The sequence below is a fragment of the Cavia porcellus genome, unplaced genomic scaffold (genome assembly GCF_034190915.1).
Source record: "Cavia porcellus strain 051 isolate PalLab524CR breed Dunkin Hartley unplaced genomic scaffold, mCavPor4.1 scaffold_27, whole genome shotgun sequence".
In the NCBI taxonomy this organism is placed as follows: domain Eukaryota; kingdom Metazoa; phylum Chordata; class Mammalia; order Rodentia; family Caviidae; genus Cavia; species Cavia porcellus.
In genome coordinates, this window is record NW_026947510.1 from 43,505,046 (window position 1) to 43,518,549 (window position 13,504).

Consider the following 13,504-nt stretch of genomic DNA (forward strand, 5'->3'; position numbering starts at 1 on the left):
AGACAAAGATTCAGAGAGAGAGACAGACAGACATGAGAAATACCTAATGTGCTATTGTATAATAATGGTGATTCTAGATAACAGTAATTTACTATACATCTCAAAGAGCTAGAAGAAAGGAATTTGAAAGTTTTCAACATAAAGAAATGATGCACATTTGAGGAGATAAATGTTTAACCTGCTTTAAAATCACCCAATGCAAACATGTACCATTCATCCCACCCCATTAATATGTAGAGCTTTTATGTGTTATATATCAGCTTAACTAAAAGATAATAATACATTTTACAAACTTAAAAAAGAAGGGAACGTAAAAGAGTTTTAAAACATTTTTGAAACATTGTTCCTGTGATTTGGATCTTCAATGTCCCCCAGTGATCCGTGGGTTAAAAGCTTGGTTTCTCATGTGATGCTATTGGGAAGCAATGGAAACTTTAAAAGGCGGGGCCTTATTGGAAATCTTAAACCTTGGGAGTGTGATCTTCAGGGAGACACTGAGACCCCACCTCTCCTCTCCCTCTCTTTTGCTTCCTAACTGCCATGAGGTTGGCAGCTTCCTCCTTACCCACTCCTACCATGATACGCTGTCTTGCCACAGGCCCAAAGCAACTGGACACATCAGTTATGGACTGAAATCACCAAAATGGTGAAGTAAATCTTTCCTCCTTATAAACTTGTTACCTTGGGAATTTGTTACAGTAACAAAAAGAAAGCAGACATATGGTTGTGGACAATTGTTTGCATAAAAGAAAAATTAGTGACTTTGTAGTATTTTTCCTTCCTAGATTTGTTTTCATTTAACTTGCTTAATTTTCATCTACATTTGAAACAATGTACTCCATAAAAATAAGAAACCACCTATAACCAGGTTGCTGTCTAATTCATGAGATCGAGACATTTTTCTAATAAAATATAGGTAACAGAATCCTGAGCTTATTTCACACCTAATTCAACATTTCAGAGATACATGGGAACAGATAAAAGGAAAGCCAAATTATAGAATAAGAAAGAATGTCATTATTACTGGTTACATCTTTCTAAAAACTTTGTATACTTTTGTACAAAAAACAAAAATAAAATGTCAACCTTTCATTGTTTTCAGAATAAAGTTGACCAATTCAAAAATTTTAATTTAGCACCCATAATTCATAAAATAAAATACTTTACGTGTAACTATTCAGCTAAAACTTCAAAAGGGAAACATACCTTCATCAATGGGTTCATATTTCTGAATAATCTCAGAAGCAGTAGTTTTAGTCTCCCCAACTGCATGTTGTTCTTGTGTTAGAAATTGAGTCAAATTACTCTCATAAAGAATTCTCCGGTTTTCAGAATATGTGTTGAAAATCTCAACAATTTCTTCTCTGTATACAATGATTCGATAAATTGTTCTAAATTCTTCTATTGTAATTTTTCCTTGTTTCTGTGTGTCATTATCCTACTTAAAAAAAAAAGACTGGGAGGTTCACAATGTATCAAAAATGCATAAAATAAATCTTCACATATTCACCCAAAACATAGCAATTTGTACTTTAAAATGAAACTTAAACTTGTACTTATTAAGGATAAATATATAAAACTACATGGAATGATGCTAAAATTGGGGGAAGGTTAGGATATTATCACCTCCTAAAATACAGCAGCCACAGTGAGTACTGAAAGGGTATGGAGAAGATGAGGGTTCCAGGTTGTCTTTCAATTACAGATTTCCTTTTATATTCCACTTCACTTTAATACCTTCTAAAAATGTGCAGCCTGAACCATGAATGTCAGAGAGAATCAGAGATATCCAAGGTCAATAGAAATTGCAGAAACTGAAGTACTTATGCAACATAATAAAAAAGTTTAGTCCAGGTAGTTGTAAATTTGGGGGCAGGGAGGAAAAACATGTCCTACTACGGAAGAGTAGATTCTCTTGGCTGGTATGGAGAATTCAGATTTAAATGCTTAAAATGAGACATAAAAATGCAGACTGGATTCACTTATCAATAGGAGCAGAAGTCCTGTGAAGCTCTGAGTCAAAAAGAACTAGCAGAAGTAGAAGTTTAGCAACAGGAAAAAAATTGAAAATGGCGGCAAGACAGCAGAAAAGACGCCATTCAAGGGAGGAGGTAAACCGACACTAAAGAAAACATGTCAATGAAATTATGCTGGGCCAAGACAGAAGGATTCCACACATGAGTGTTAGACACGTGAGAGAATTAAGAAAAGCCTAAACTGGAGAAAGCTAGAACTACAATAGGAGAAATACAGTATCACCAACAAATAAAAATCCAGGGAATACAGAGTTCAATTTGGAAAGAGGTTTTGTTGTTTTATTAAGTCATTTAATAAACATCTTACTTCTTCCATTGCATTGTAAACACCTTGAATAAAGCATCATGTGTTAAAGGGCACAGTGCCATGGTGGAAAGCAAACAGAATGTGTAGATAGAGATGATGCTATATCCCAAACTCCTAAGTATGTGGAGTTTTGGACATAGAAATGAAATTTTCTGAGCTTTTATTTTATATCTGCAAAACAGGATGGTAAGAACTATCTACATGTCCTTAGACAGCTCTGAGAATTGGAAACACACAGTACACAGTAGTTGTAAATATCACTGTACACATATTATCTATGTCTGCTTCCCTCACAGCATCCAACCTAGTAGCTCTCAAAATTTTTCCAATGCTGCATACAATATTGCAGAATACTTAGTGTATGATAGGAAATGGTCCTTTCATTTCATTAGGAAAACATCCAGGTAGTTACCAGAAAAAAATGTATATTTATAAGTGCATCCAAGAAACAATCTGAGCTGGGAACCCAATTCAAACTTGAGCACCAAGTTCAAAGAGGAATGCTGATCAAGTTTTATTAGTAGCAACTTGAAGAAACAGGACTAGAATAAAGTGCCAAGTGGGAATGAGACACAGATATGTTTTGGGTCTGTGCTTGGGATACAGGGTCTCGAATCAGATAATGGGTCTCCAAAATGATCTAAACAATAATAGTACTTGCGACTGTTATTTCTGATTTGTCAATTTCATTGGACTAAAAAACACCTTGTAGATTAGTAAAGCACACTCCTGGTGTGTCTGGGTGGGTCATGAAGGTGTGGTCTTGGGTATTATATATTATCCTTTGGTCATTTCTCTCAGCATTATTCCCCTTCTCTGCTTCCTGGCTGCCGTGAACCATTCCACCAAGACCATTCTGTTTTGGAGTCGACCAACCACGTACTGAATCTTTGAAACCATAAACTACATTAACCCTTTCCTTCTTTATGTTGTGTGTGGGCTGTCACATGTTACGTTTCAGTGATGGGAAAGCTGACTAATGCTTACCTTAAAATTATATAATCTTAAAATAATGCACCTTGTCAATTATATATAATCAGGGTTGTATCACTGAAGATGGGAAGATCTAAGTAGGAAAAGGAAAGTAACAAGAAGTAAGTACTGATGGAAAAGATAGGACAGTGAACACACTAGTGATCAGGGGAAGTAGGAAGATGAAAAGCAAGAAGCAAGAAAGAGTCAAGTCTAAAGACTGAGACACACAATAGCAGCTATAATTTAGAGTACCAATACATTACTACGTCCCCCAGACCCACGGCCATGAAAGACCAAAATGTGAACTAACTCAGAACACACAGAGAATGGTGGAAAGCCACACATCCTTAAGCAAATAGACTGTTCATATGAAGAAATAAATTCCGTGTGATGCAAACCTAAACATTTCCTCCTTTCTTCTCCACTTCTTCCTCCTCCTTCTCTTCCTCTCTCCTCTCCCCTCTCCCCTCTCTCTTCCCCTCTCCTGTCTCCCCTCTTCTCAACCCTCAACGGGTCCTGGGTATTAAATCCAGGGTCATCACACTGAGATACATCCTTAGCCTATTTTTAAGTTTTTTTTATTTTTAGACAGTGTCTTGCTATGTTGTCTTTTTCATTCTATAAATTCCATCAAAAATGCCATGTCCACCATAGCATCTTCTAAGAGAAGCCAAATTAAATAGTCTCTGTCTTCTCAAATTCCCAGTTAGAATTTTCTATGAGATGATAACCTATTTATAAAACAGTAAATTTTGGCATTTATTTTTCTTCAAGAAAAAGATAAATCTTCATTTATTTTATGCAGTATGTAGGATCTAACAGAGTGCCATATACATACCATAGATTTAATAATGATTATTCATTGCCTGGAAAATTGGAAGACTTAAAAATAAAATCTATTGTAAGAAATTCTTGAATTTAAATGGAGACTATTTCACACACAACTAAAGGCAATATTTCCTATAAAATATTTAAAATGCTATAAGCACTAGTCTAAGATGCAAGCAATAAAATTCCACAATAAAATAATTTTATAAAACTAAAGATTTACTGCTCAAGCCATTTCTCAATAATTAGTCTTGTAGAGAAAAGTTTGGAATCTAATGCCAAAATCATAAAGTTACATGTTCTTTACTCAAATTTACATTAAAAAGTTACCTTGTAAGAAAATAAATTTATGTCTGAATTTAAGTGAACATAGGAAATCAAAAAGTATAATGCAACTTTCTAAGTTTTTGAAGAAACTGGTGCATCTTCAGCTAATATGTGGAGTCTTTTTTACATTACTAGGCACATACAAAAATGATGTCTTATTTAATATCTAAAACAACCCTATGACAGGATTATATTAGCAATCCCCATTCTATAGATTAATTAATTTACTCAGAGATTTTTTTCCTCAGTAAAGTAGAAAAATATAAAATCAACATGCAAAAATCAGTTTAATTTCTAAACACTAACACTGAAAAAAAATTTAAAGACAGAAACATGGAAAGATATCCTACATTACTCTGCACAATGTTTTATAATTTTGTTTTACAAGTTTTCACCTCTGTTAACCTTTGCCAAAATACTTTTATATTAACAGAAAGGTGTTTTTCTTAATTTTGCTTTTGGATGGTTCATTGTCAGTCTATAGAAATGCAGTTGAATTTTGCATGTCAATTTTGTATTTTTCTACTTTATTGAGTTTATTCTAATTTTTATAGAGTCAACAGAATTTTCTATATATATAAACATGTCATCTGCTTTTCCAACTTGAATAATTCACTGCTTTTTCCTAACTAATCACCACCACACCCTCCCTTCATCAATAGACACATTTTCTAAAACCACACTTAATCCCAAATAAAACCATAACAAGTTCGTAATTCTAACTAACATATTTCAGCCATCCTAGGTACAAATGGAAATGTGACAATTGCTTCCCCAAAGCTTGCACAGTGCAAGCACTTTTCAAATATTCAAGTCAAAGCAGAGCGTGGTAGCACATGCCTCTGGAAGACTGAGACAGGAGGATCACAGCAAGTTTTGGCCTGCATGGGCTACATAGTGAGTTCAAGACCAGCCTGAATTATGGAATTGAGATTTTGCCTCAATTAAAAAAAATCCATGTCAAATTTTCTTTTGGACTTCCAGGCAAGCAAAGCACAAAGCTCTGTAAAAATGAAAAACTGGTCACATAATCCCAAGGTACAGGGATTATGGTACAGGACAAATATTCTTATTCCAAAAGGGAGGAATAGAGATAAAAAAAAGAATTGGATCAAAGCAAAATTGAAGCCCAGTATGGCAAATGTCCACTTCTGACTTGTATATCCAGTATCTACAGTTATATATCCAGGATACACAAGGTGTGAAATTCCAGAGGGCTTGGGCAGCCCAACCCCTATGGCCTGGCTGAGTGTAGCCACATGACCTTTCTCTTAGGATGGCACCAGTCACAACATGCAGCTTTCCTGAGCAGACACTCAGCTTGCCTTGTGTCTCTGACTTCCTCACGTCTCCACTGTACTTCTGACTTCAGTTCTGCAGCGTCACATGATGCCATCTACAGACTCCTGCCCTGGCCCCCAAGGCCTTCCTTTCCAGTCTAAGAGGAAGGGTGTGTGACTCCACAACTACTATATTCTGTATAGCAATAAAAAAATCACTTGGGTGATGCTAAGGTCTGCTGTTAGTGGAAACAACAGCCAGACCCCCTTAGACCCTGACTGTTGCCAGTGCCTGGACCACTGAGCAACAGTGAAACGAAACCCAGAGAGCCAATTCCTTAGATAGCCCTTCTTTGTCCTGTACAAAGTATTTGTTCTCTTTTTCATAATGATGATCTCTTCAGCAGCAATACCTTCTTAGGTCCCAAATTTACACATGGTTCCTTAGGGCCAAATTTTAACTTTTAAGATTTTTCTGCTATGATTTTTGCCCTGAATTGTCACCATAAATCTGGCAGCCAGTAGTACCCATATCACAGCCTGAAGATTTGGCTATTTTGAAATTTCCTCCACCTGATCATTTAGTCCACCACTCTAATCGTAGTCTCTGAGAAAATCTTTGAACATGGGTAGAATACAACAAACACAGCCGCTAGTCTGTATGGCAGTGTCATCTGTATTTCCAACTGAAACTTCCTGAGCCTGGCCTTTACTGTCCACATTCCCATCAGAATTCTGGTCTGAGTTTTAACCTCAATTACCCATCAATCTGGCTTATAGCATTCAGGACTTCTCTAGCTGACATCTCCAAACTGTATTCACAGACTAGTTACAAAGATTTCTGAACCACATGATCATAGGCAGTCATAGCAACAACCTTGGTTCTCCATGACCAATTTTTCATATCAGCTTTCTCATTACTGAGACATAATACCTGACACCTACAACTTAAAGGAATAGAAGTTTAATTTTGCTCAGTTTCTGTGTATTTAGTCCACGGTCACCTGTTTCCAAGGTAGGACAGTTATGGCAGAAGCGCAAGGAACAGCAGAAGCTTCTTAGCTCATGGTGACCAAAAGAGGAACAGTGCCAGAGAAGAGAGAGAGAGGACTCGCCAAAGCCATACTTTCATAATCCATTCAGAATTATGTTTTACTAATCCCCCCAGTAGATCCCAAAGCTTACCAAGTTGCTACTCCACCCCGGTCACCACATATGCCTTCTATAAACCTTTGCATTGCACCTATCTTGCATTTAAGCATTTATATAATTTTGACACACAATCAATTCTACTTCAGACATGAGCATTCCTTCATATTCAGGAAGCTGTGCTAAACAAATAGCCTGGTATTATTTCAAATTTAATCAGCAACAAACTTCACCTCCTCCCTAAAATCTCTTCAAATTCATTATAAACATAGTTAGCATAATGAATTCATTTTATTCTTAAGAGATTAATTTCTCATATGCATTTTGTACAGAAAAAATTCAAGTAGTCATTAAAGTTTACTTAGATTAAGTGCTTCTTAGATGGGATAAGTAAAGGGTGGGTGTCATCTCACCTTAAAAATATGTTTCACGTGAAAGTAATTGCACTGAACATCTAATTTTTCAAGTAATTTGTGTGTTTTTTCTACATTAATTTTTCCACCTCTAAATTCGTCTTGAACCATCGACAAAAACCATGTATGCAGAACAAAAATGTTAAGGAGATTATCAAGAAAGTTCTCAAGTATTCAAATTCTTGAAGAAATGCTTTATCTTCAGTTTACCTGAATTTTTAAAGAATAATCTATATTTGTTTAAAATAAATAGCAAAATCATTCTGTGATGAGTAGTATCTAAAACAAACACAGATAACCACTATCCTTTAGTGAAGTCATAAGATAGTATAAAGCTAAAGCATACAGGAAAAGAATAAAATTTAATGTTAAGAAATAAAGTAATTCCTTGGGAAATTCCTTCAAATATTATCGCAGTGTTTTTAAGTCTTGAGGGCATAAACCTGAGTGGTAGATTCCTCAAAGTTTCTTCTCACGTGACTTCTCTCATCCCTGAGGACGGGCAAATCAATACCTAATCTTATGAAAGGGGAAAAAATAAGTTCATAGTGTGTCATTCAACATAGTTTCTGCTACCGAGTCTCAAAAAATAATAACAATGATTTATATTAATGCCCCCACAAGCAACTTTTTAAATATCAAAAAGCTTAGAATGTCACAAGGGTGCATATTTGGTATAAAATAGAAAACTAAAGTAATCAAGTGGGGAGTTACATGCACAAATAACCTACATAAATTAGGCCAATTTGATACACTCAGATGGAGATGAAATAAGATAATACATAAAATTGTGAAAGCTATGGGTAAAAATTGTTCAAAGTTCTACCCGATTTTAGCTTGTTAGAATGAATAAGAAACCTTTAAATGTAATGCCTATGACTAAATGTTACAAAGCTCATGTCCTTAGAGAAAAAAGAAAGAGCAATCAAAGGAAATTCAGAAAAATCTCAGGACAGATGTGGAAGAAAGTTGAAATTTCATAGTTATATCCAAGACATTTAAGTTAAAGTCTTCCAAAGAAAATGAGAAAAATAACAAAGAGTGTCAACCATTTGAATGCCATGATACAGGCCTATAAAAACAGCATTTGAGGAGGCTGAGTCAGGAGGCCTACAAATTTGAGCCCAGCCTGGGCAACTTAGCGAGACCTGTATCCGAATGCAATCAGAAAAACTCTGGGAGTGTGGATTAGTGGTAGAGGATCCATGGGTTCAATCTCCAGTTCTGTACCAAGAAGAAAAGATAGATAAAAGGAGGAAAAAAAGAAGGAAGGAAGGAAGAAAGGAAGGAGGGAGAGAGAGGGGGAGAAAAGAGAATAGAAAAGCTCTTCCAAATGGATATCTCATTTCACACTTTTCAGAGCATGCCGATGCCATATTGTCATTTCTCCTCTCTCAGAAGTCTCTGCTGGATATAAGTTGCCACAAGTTCCAAATATAACTAGTTCTGCCTCTTTTTATGGTAAATGAATTTCTTGATACTCATCAGCTGCTGTCACTGTCACCACTTTTCTATGGAGAGAGCAAAGAATATATAATTTGTTGCCTTGGTTCTTGGAAACTACCTCATATTTAAGTATCACAAAAACATCAAGAAAGAATAGGCCCAAGGTGACACTGCCCAAAACTTTGGCTTCCCGTTTATGTTGTTTCTTTGCAAACCCATTAGGTTTATAAATGAAGCATTACTTTCTGACTGGCGCTTTTTCATGACCTGTCATTGTATCTTGTTTTATTTTTACTGTTTTACTGAAACCCCTCAAACCCTCCATCAAAGTATACTTCCATCTGGTAGGGCAGCTACCCTAAGGGCCTGAGTACAAATCAATGCCACTGTGATGACTGGAGGAGTAATGTATTCCCAAACACTCAATAGAAACGCTGAGCGACTTCTCTCTAGATCCCGAACACCACAGAACACACAGAGACACACCACTTTTGAAGAAAGCTGTCAGGAGTCTATGTTCTTAATCATCTTCAACTCTGGTGTCACACTAGTTGGCTGGGCACCATGCTGATAGGTGGCTGTCATTTTCCATTTCTTTGGGTCTGAACACTCATTGTGACATCATCAAAGTTTCCACACTTCACATAGAGGCTTTCTTTGTGACTTCACTGGGAGACTCAGAGCTTGCTGGGCCACCTGTTTTCATGGTTGGGCACAGTAATCTTAAACTTGAATGATTAACACCTTGATGGAAAGCGTCTCTCATGGAATGTTATCTCAGCTTTTGAAGACTCTACTTCAGAAGCTCTGCTTCTGCTGTAACCAAACATGGCACTTAGTGTCCTGAGTCGAAAAGAAAAAGAAAGAGTCATTCACAGACTGTTAATACAAGCTCCACCTGGGGAATTTGTCAATGCCTTTGATGACCTCTGTCTGCTTATCCGTGATGAAAAACTTATGCACCATCAAGGTGAGTGTGCAGGCCACCAGCACTGCCAGAAATATTGTGTACCACTCTGCATCGATGGGAATCCGGTACTCCTGTCTCACCACAATGTAATGGGTGACTACCGATTTTTTGACCATCAAAGCAAACTTTCTTTCAAATTTGACCTACTTCAAAATCAGTTGAAAGACATCAAGAGTCACGGTATTATTCGAAATGAGACAGAATATCTGAGAGCTGTTGTCCTGTGTGCCTTAAAACTGTACGTGAATGATCACTTTCCAGCTGGAAACTGCAATGTGCTGAGAAAAACTATCAAAAATAAGGAATTCTTGATAGCATGCATCGAAGATCACAAATATGAAACAGGAGAATGCTGGAATGGTCTTTGGAAATCTAAATGGATTTTCCAAGTGAATCCATTTCTAACCCTAGTAACAGGGAGGATTTTTGTGCAAGCTCACTTCTTCCGGTGTGTCAACCTTCATATTGAGATCTCCAAGGACGTGAAAGAAAGTTTAGAAGTCGTTAACCAAGCTCAACTGGCTCTAAGTTTTGCAAGGCTTGTGGAAGAGCAAGAAAATAAATTTCAAACTGCCGTCCTTGAAGAATTACAGGAGTTGTCCAGTGAAGTCCTGAAAAAAATTCTACGAAGGGATCTTCCGGTGACCCGCACTCTGATTGACTGGCAGAGGATTCTCTCTGACTTAAATCTGGTGATGTATCCTAAGTTAGGATACGTCATTTACTCAAGGAGTGTGTTGTGTAACTGGATAATATAAAGGATTTCTCCTGGCAATTGTCTTGACCTGGTATGGTTGTTTCCAAGGGACAGATCTTTTCTTAAAGTTGAACAGGCTCTAAAGATGTTTATTACTAGTTCCATTTGAGTTTACACAGGAAAAAGTATAAGAAGTAACTTTACTCAATGCATACTAATATGGTATAAAACAATAGAGTAAATCTACATTTCATAGTGTTGATGGTCATAAAGGCAGAGAAATTGATTAGAATCTAAAATAATTTTGCAATATGTAGCATTCTGGAAACATTATGTATATGGTAAAGATCAAGATCATGTATTTCTCTCTGTCTCTCTCTCTTTCTCTTTCTCTGTCTCTCTTTCTCTGTCTCTCTCTCTCTTTCTCTCTCTCTCTTTGTGTGTGTGTGTGTGTGTGTGTGTGTGTGTGAATTTTCACATACTTTAATTCAGTCCTAGACCAATTCCAGGATTTGCTTGTTTGTCCTTTGTCTTTTTGAGATAAGATTTCACTATGCAGTTGTGACTGGCCTTGAACTCACTTTGTACCCAAACTGGCCTTGAACTCATAGCAATCCTCCCACCTCAGGCTCCTCAGGGCTCCTCAGGGATTACAGTTGCACCACAACATCTGGCCTAGACCAATTCTGAAAGGGTAGATTTTAATAAATGATTCTGGATTTAGATGGCCCATGAAACAAACAATTATAAAAAAAAATCTTAATTCAGATGAAGGACTATCAGTATACCTGGTTCCACCATATGCCACCCTCCAGCTTTCCCACCATCCCAACCATACCAAGAATTTGTAATTACTCTAAATCCTGGGCTTATCTGATAACTAACATGGTCTTTGAGGTCAACTAGAAAAGTCTAGCCATCCACCTTACATAGTCAAGCTTTTGGAAGTCATCACTACAAACACTTCGAAGGATTTACTTCATAACATGTCTTGTGCTAACCACATTGTATACAAATTCTCACTGTTAATTAGTCTGGTTCCAGTACTGTAGTATCTCCAGTTTATGTAAGAACAATCTAGGAATTTTGGTACTTCAACTCATCCAGGCAGTTTAGTGTCTTATGTTGTTAGGGCTACTACAGTAAAATGCCATAAACTGGATAGTTTATAAACAATAGAAATGTATTGTTCTGGAGGCTGGGAAATCCACAAACCAAGTGCCACCAAACTCAAATGTCTTTTGAGAATCTGTTGATGTTTCTCACTGTGGCTTTGAGTAGTAAATTAGGCAAGGCAGCTCACTTGGGTCTCTTCTATAAGGCGCTAATTCCATTCATAAAGCTATGACCTCATGACCTCCCAAAGGCCTCCCCTCCTCCAGATACCAGCACCTGTCTTGCTTAAGAGCCAACACTTAGACTACAGCACAGAGTTATGGGTGAATGTCTCTAGTGCGCACGCTCGAGGTATCACCGCTCTCCATGGAGGTCATTGGAATAGTGACCTCCACTGTGTATAATCAGCATCTAATCTAAAGGATATCTCAAAAGAGATAGGACAAAGTGGTCTGTTTTCAAGGTGACAGGTTACCTGTAACGTCACCCTGCCACTCTTCCCAGCACTGTTACCTACAGTGTTGGCTCCTTTAGAGAATCGCAGATCTAAATCTCTTGAATAAGATTAAAAGAGAGCCAGGGGTGGTCCCCATCCTCCAATTCTGATTTATCTAGGAAACAAAGTACTCCCCACTTATGAGGATTTTGAAATGCTTTAGCTCTGCTTAATAAACATTGGAGCAGACAAGATGCTTTGAAAATTTTTTCTTCAGCTGGTGGTTCTTGGAGATCCTCAAGCGATTATGTGGGTTTATCTTTTAAACTACAAACAACCCAGACCCATACTCAGATTCTGACTTAGATTACATTTTTGTTATTCTTTTCATTTGTTTTCCTTTTTCTTTTCATTTTTCTTTTCTTGTGCTGGAGATCAAATGCAGCACCTCTTACAGGTTAATCACCACTACCACCAAATTATACCACTAGCCCAGGATAGCTACACAATTAACAAGTAATTGAGAGACCCTTATACAAGGGATATCAGGCAACATTTTAAGTAGTTGTGTCCTGATCTTAAAATAGCATGTCCTTGCTTTCTGTTTACTTAGTGAAAATCATTTCTTACAAACCATCTCTCTTAAAAGCCATTGGTACTTATTCTCTGGATTCACTATGCATGGATCAGATAGGCTTTCATCTGTACAAAACTCCTTAAGTACAAAAATTTAATTATTTATGTGATAGATATACTGCAGATGTACCATAACAAGACAAGCATTTCTTTCTTCATATATAATTTAAATTTTTAGCATTTTGTTACCAATTATGGTATGATGAATATATATTTGCCTACATTATTGTTTATTTCTCCTAGATAAATTCAAGTTGCATAGTGAAAAGACAAGAAGATATTAATGCTCTTCTTACACATTTGCAAACTATTTCCGAAAAAGATTTTTAGCAAGTTTGTACTCCCTTCAATAGCACCGAGAGTGTCTGACTCACCACAGTGATCCTTTATAATATTAAAGGTCAATTTTTTGGAAATCAACAATAAGCAAACTTTAATACAAAACAAAGAAAACATTTCATTAACTTGTGCCACATTATACCAAAAACATTCCTACAAGAATATTACATGGTAGTTATTTCTTTATACAGAGACTAGCATAGGTAGGACAAGGCAGTACTTCCTCTCCCTGTATACACACTCACATGCACACACATACTCTTAGATCTACACCATGATACATGTACAGACACAGAGAGACATAAAAAATAATCCCGGTTCTGAGGAGTTGGTGTGTTATAACAATATAAGGTTGGAATTTCTAAAAAAAAAAATAATTCTAGTGATTTCTCCCCCCAGTTCTTCTCCCAAGTGGAATACAAGCTCATCAGAAAGGCATTTTTTCTGCCCCAAGTACTTAGCCCCACTATTTTCTGTCATACAGTAAGTACCCAGTGATAGGTGATAAGAACAAGGGGAAAAACAAAGGAAAGCACGTGGGAGAGATGG

General features: G+C 36.7%; 2 protein-coding genes across 2 annotated transcripts in view; one reads left to right on the forward strand and one right to left on the reverse strand.

Annotated features, from left to right (window-relative positions):
- The window catches only part of Plcz1 (phospholipase C zeta 1), a 44,216-nt gene extending 36,002 nt beyond the window's left edge, over positions 1-8,214 (reverse strand). The window contains exons 1-3 of the mRNA XM_063238294.1: positions 8,206-8,214; positions 7,316-7,480; positions 1,207-1,438 (exon numbers count right to left, since the gene is read on the reverse strand). Of these exons, the coding sequence (XP_063094364.1) occupies positions 1,207-1,438; positions 7,316-7,480; positions 8,206-8,214 (406 nt within the window). The remainder of the gene's footprint in view (positions 1-1,206; positions 1,439-7,315; positions 7,481-8,205) is intronic.
- A 1,221-nt stretch (positions 8,215-9,435) lies between these two features.
- Capza3 (capping actin protein of muscle Z-line subunit alpha 3) lies at positions 9,436-10,489 on the forward strand. The gene has a single exon (XM_063237590.1). The coding sequence runs from the start codon at positions 9,590-9,592 to the stop codon at positions 10,487-10,489; it is 900 nt and encodes a 299-aa protein (XP_063093660.1). The 5' UTR covers positions 9,436-9,589.
- Positions 10,490-13,504: the final 3,015 nt, after the last annotated feature.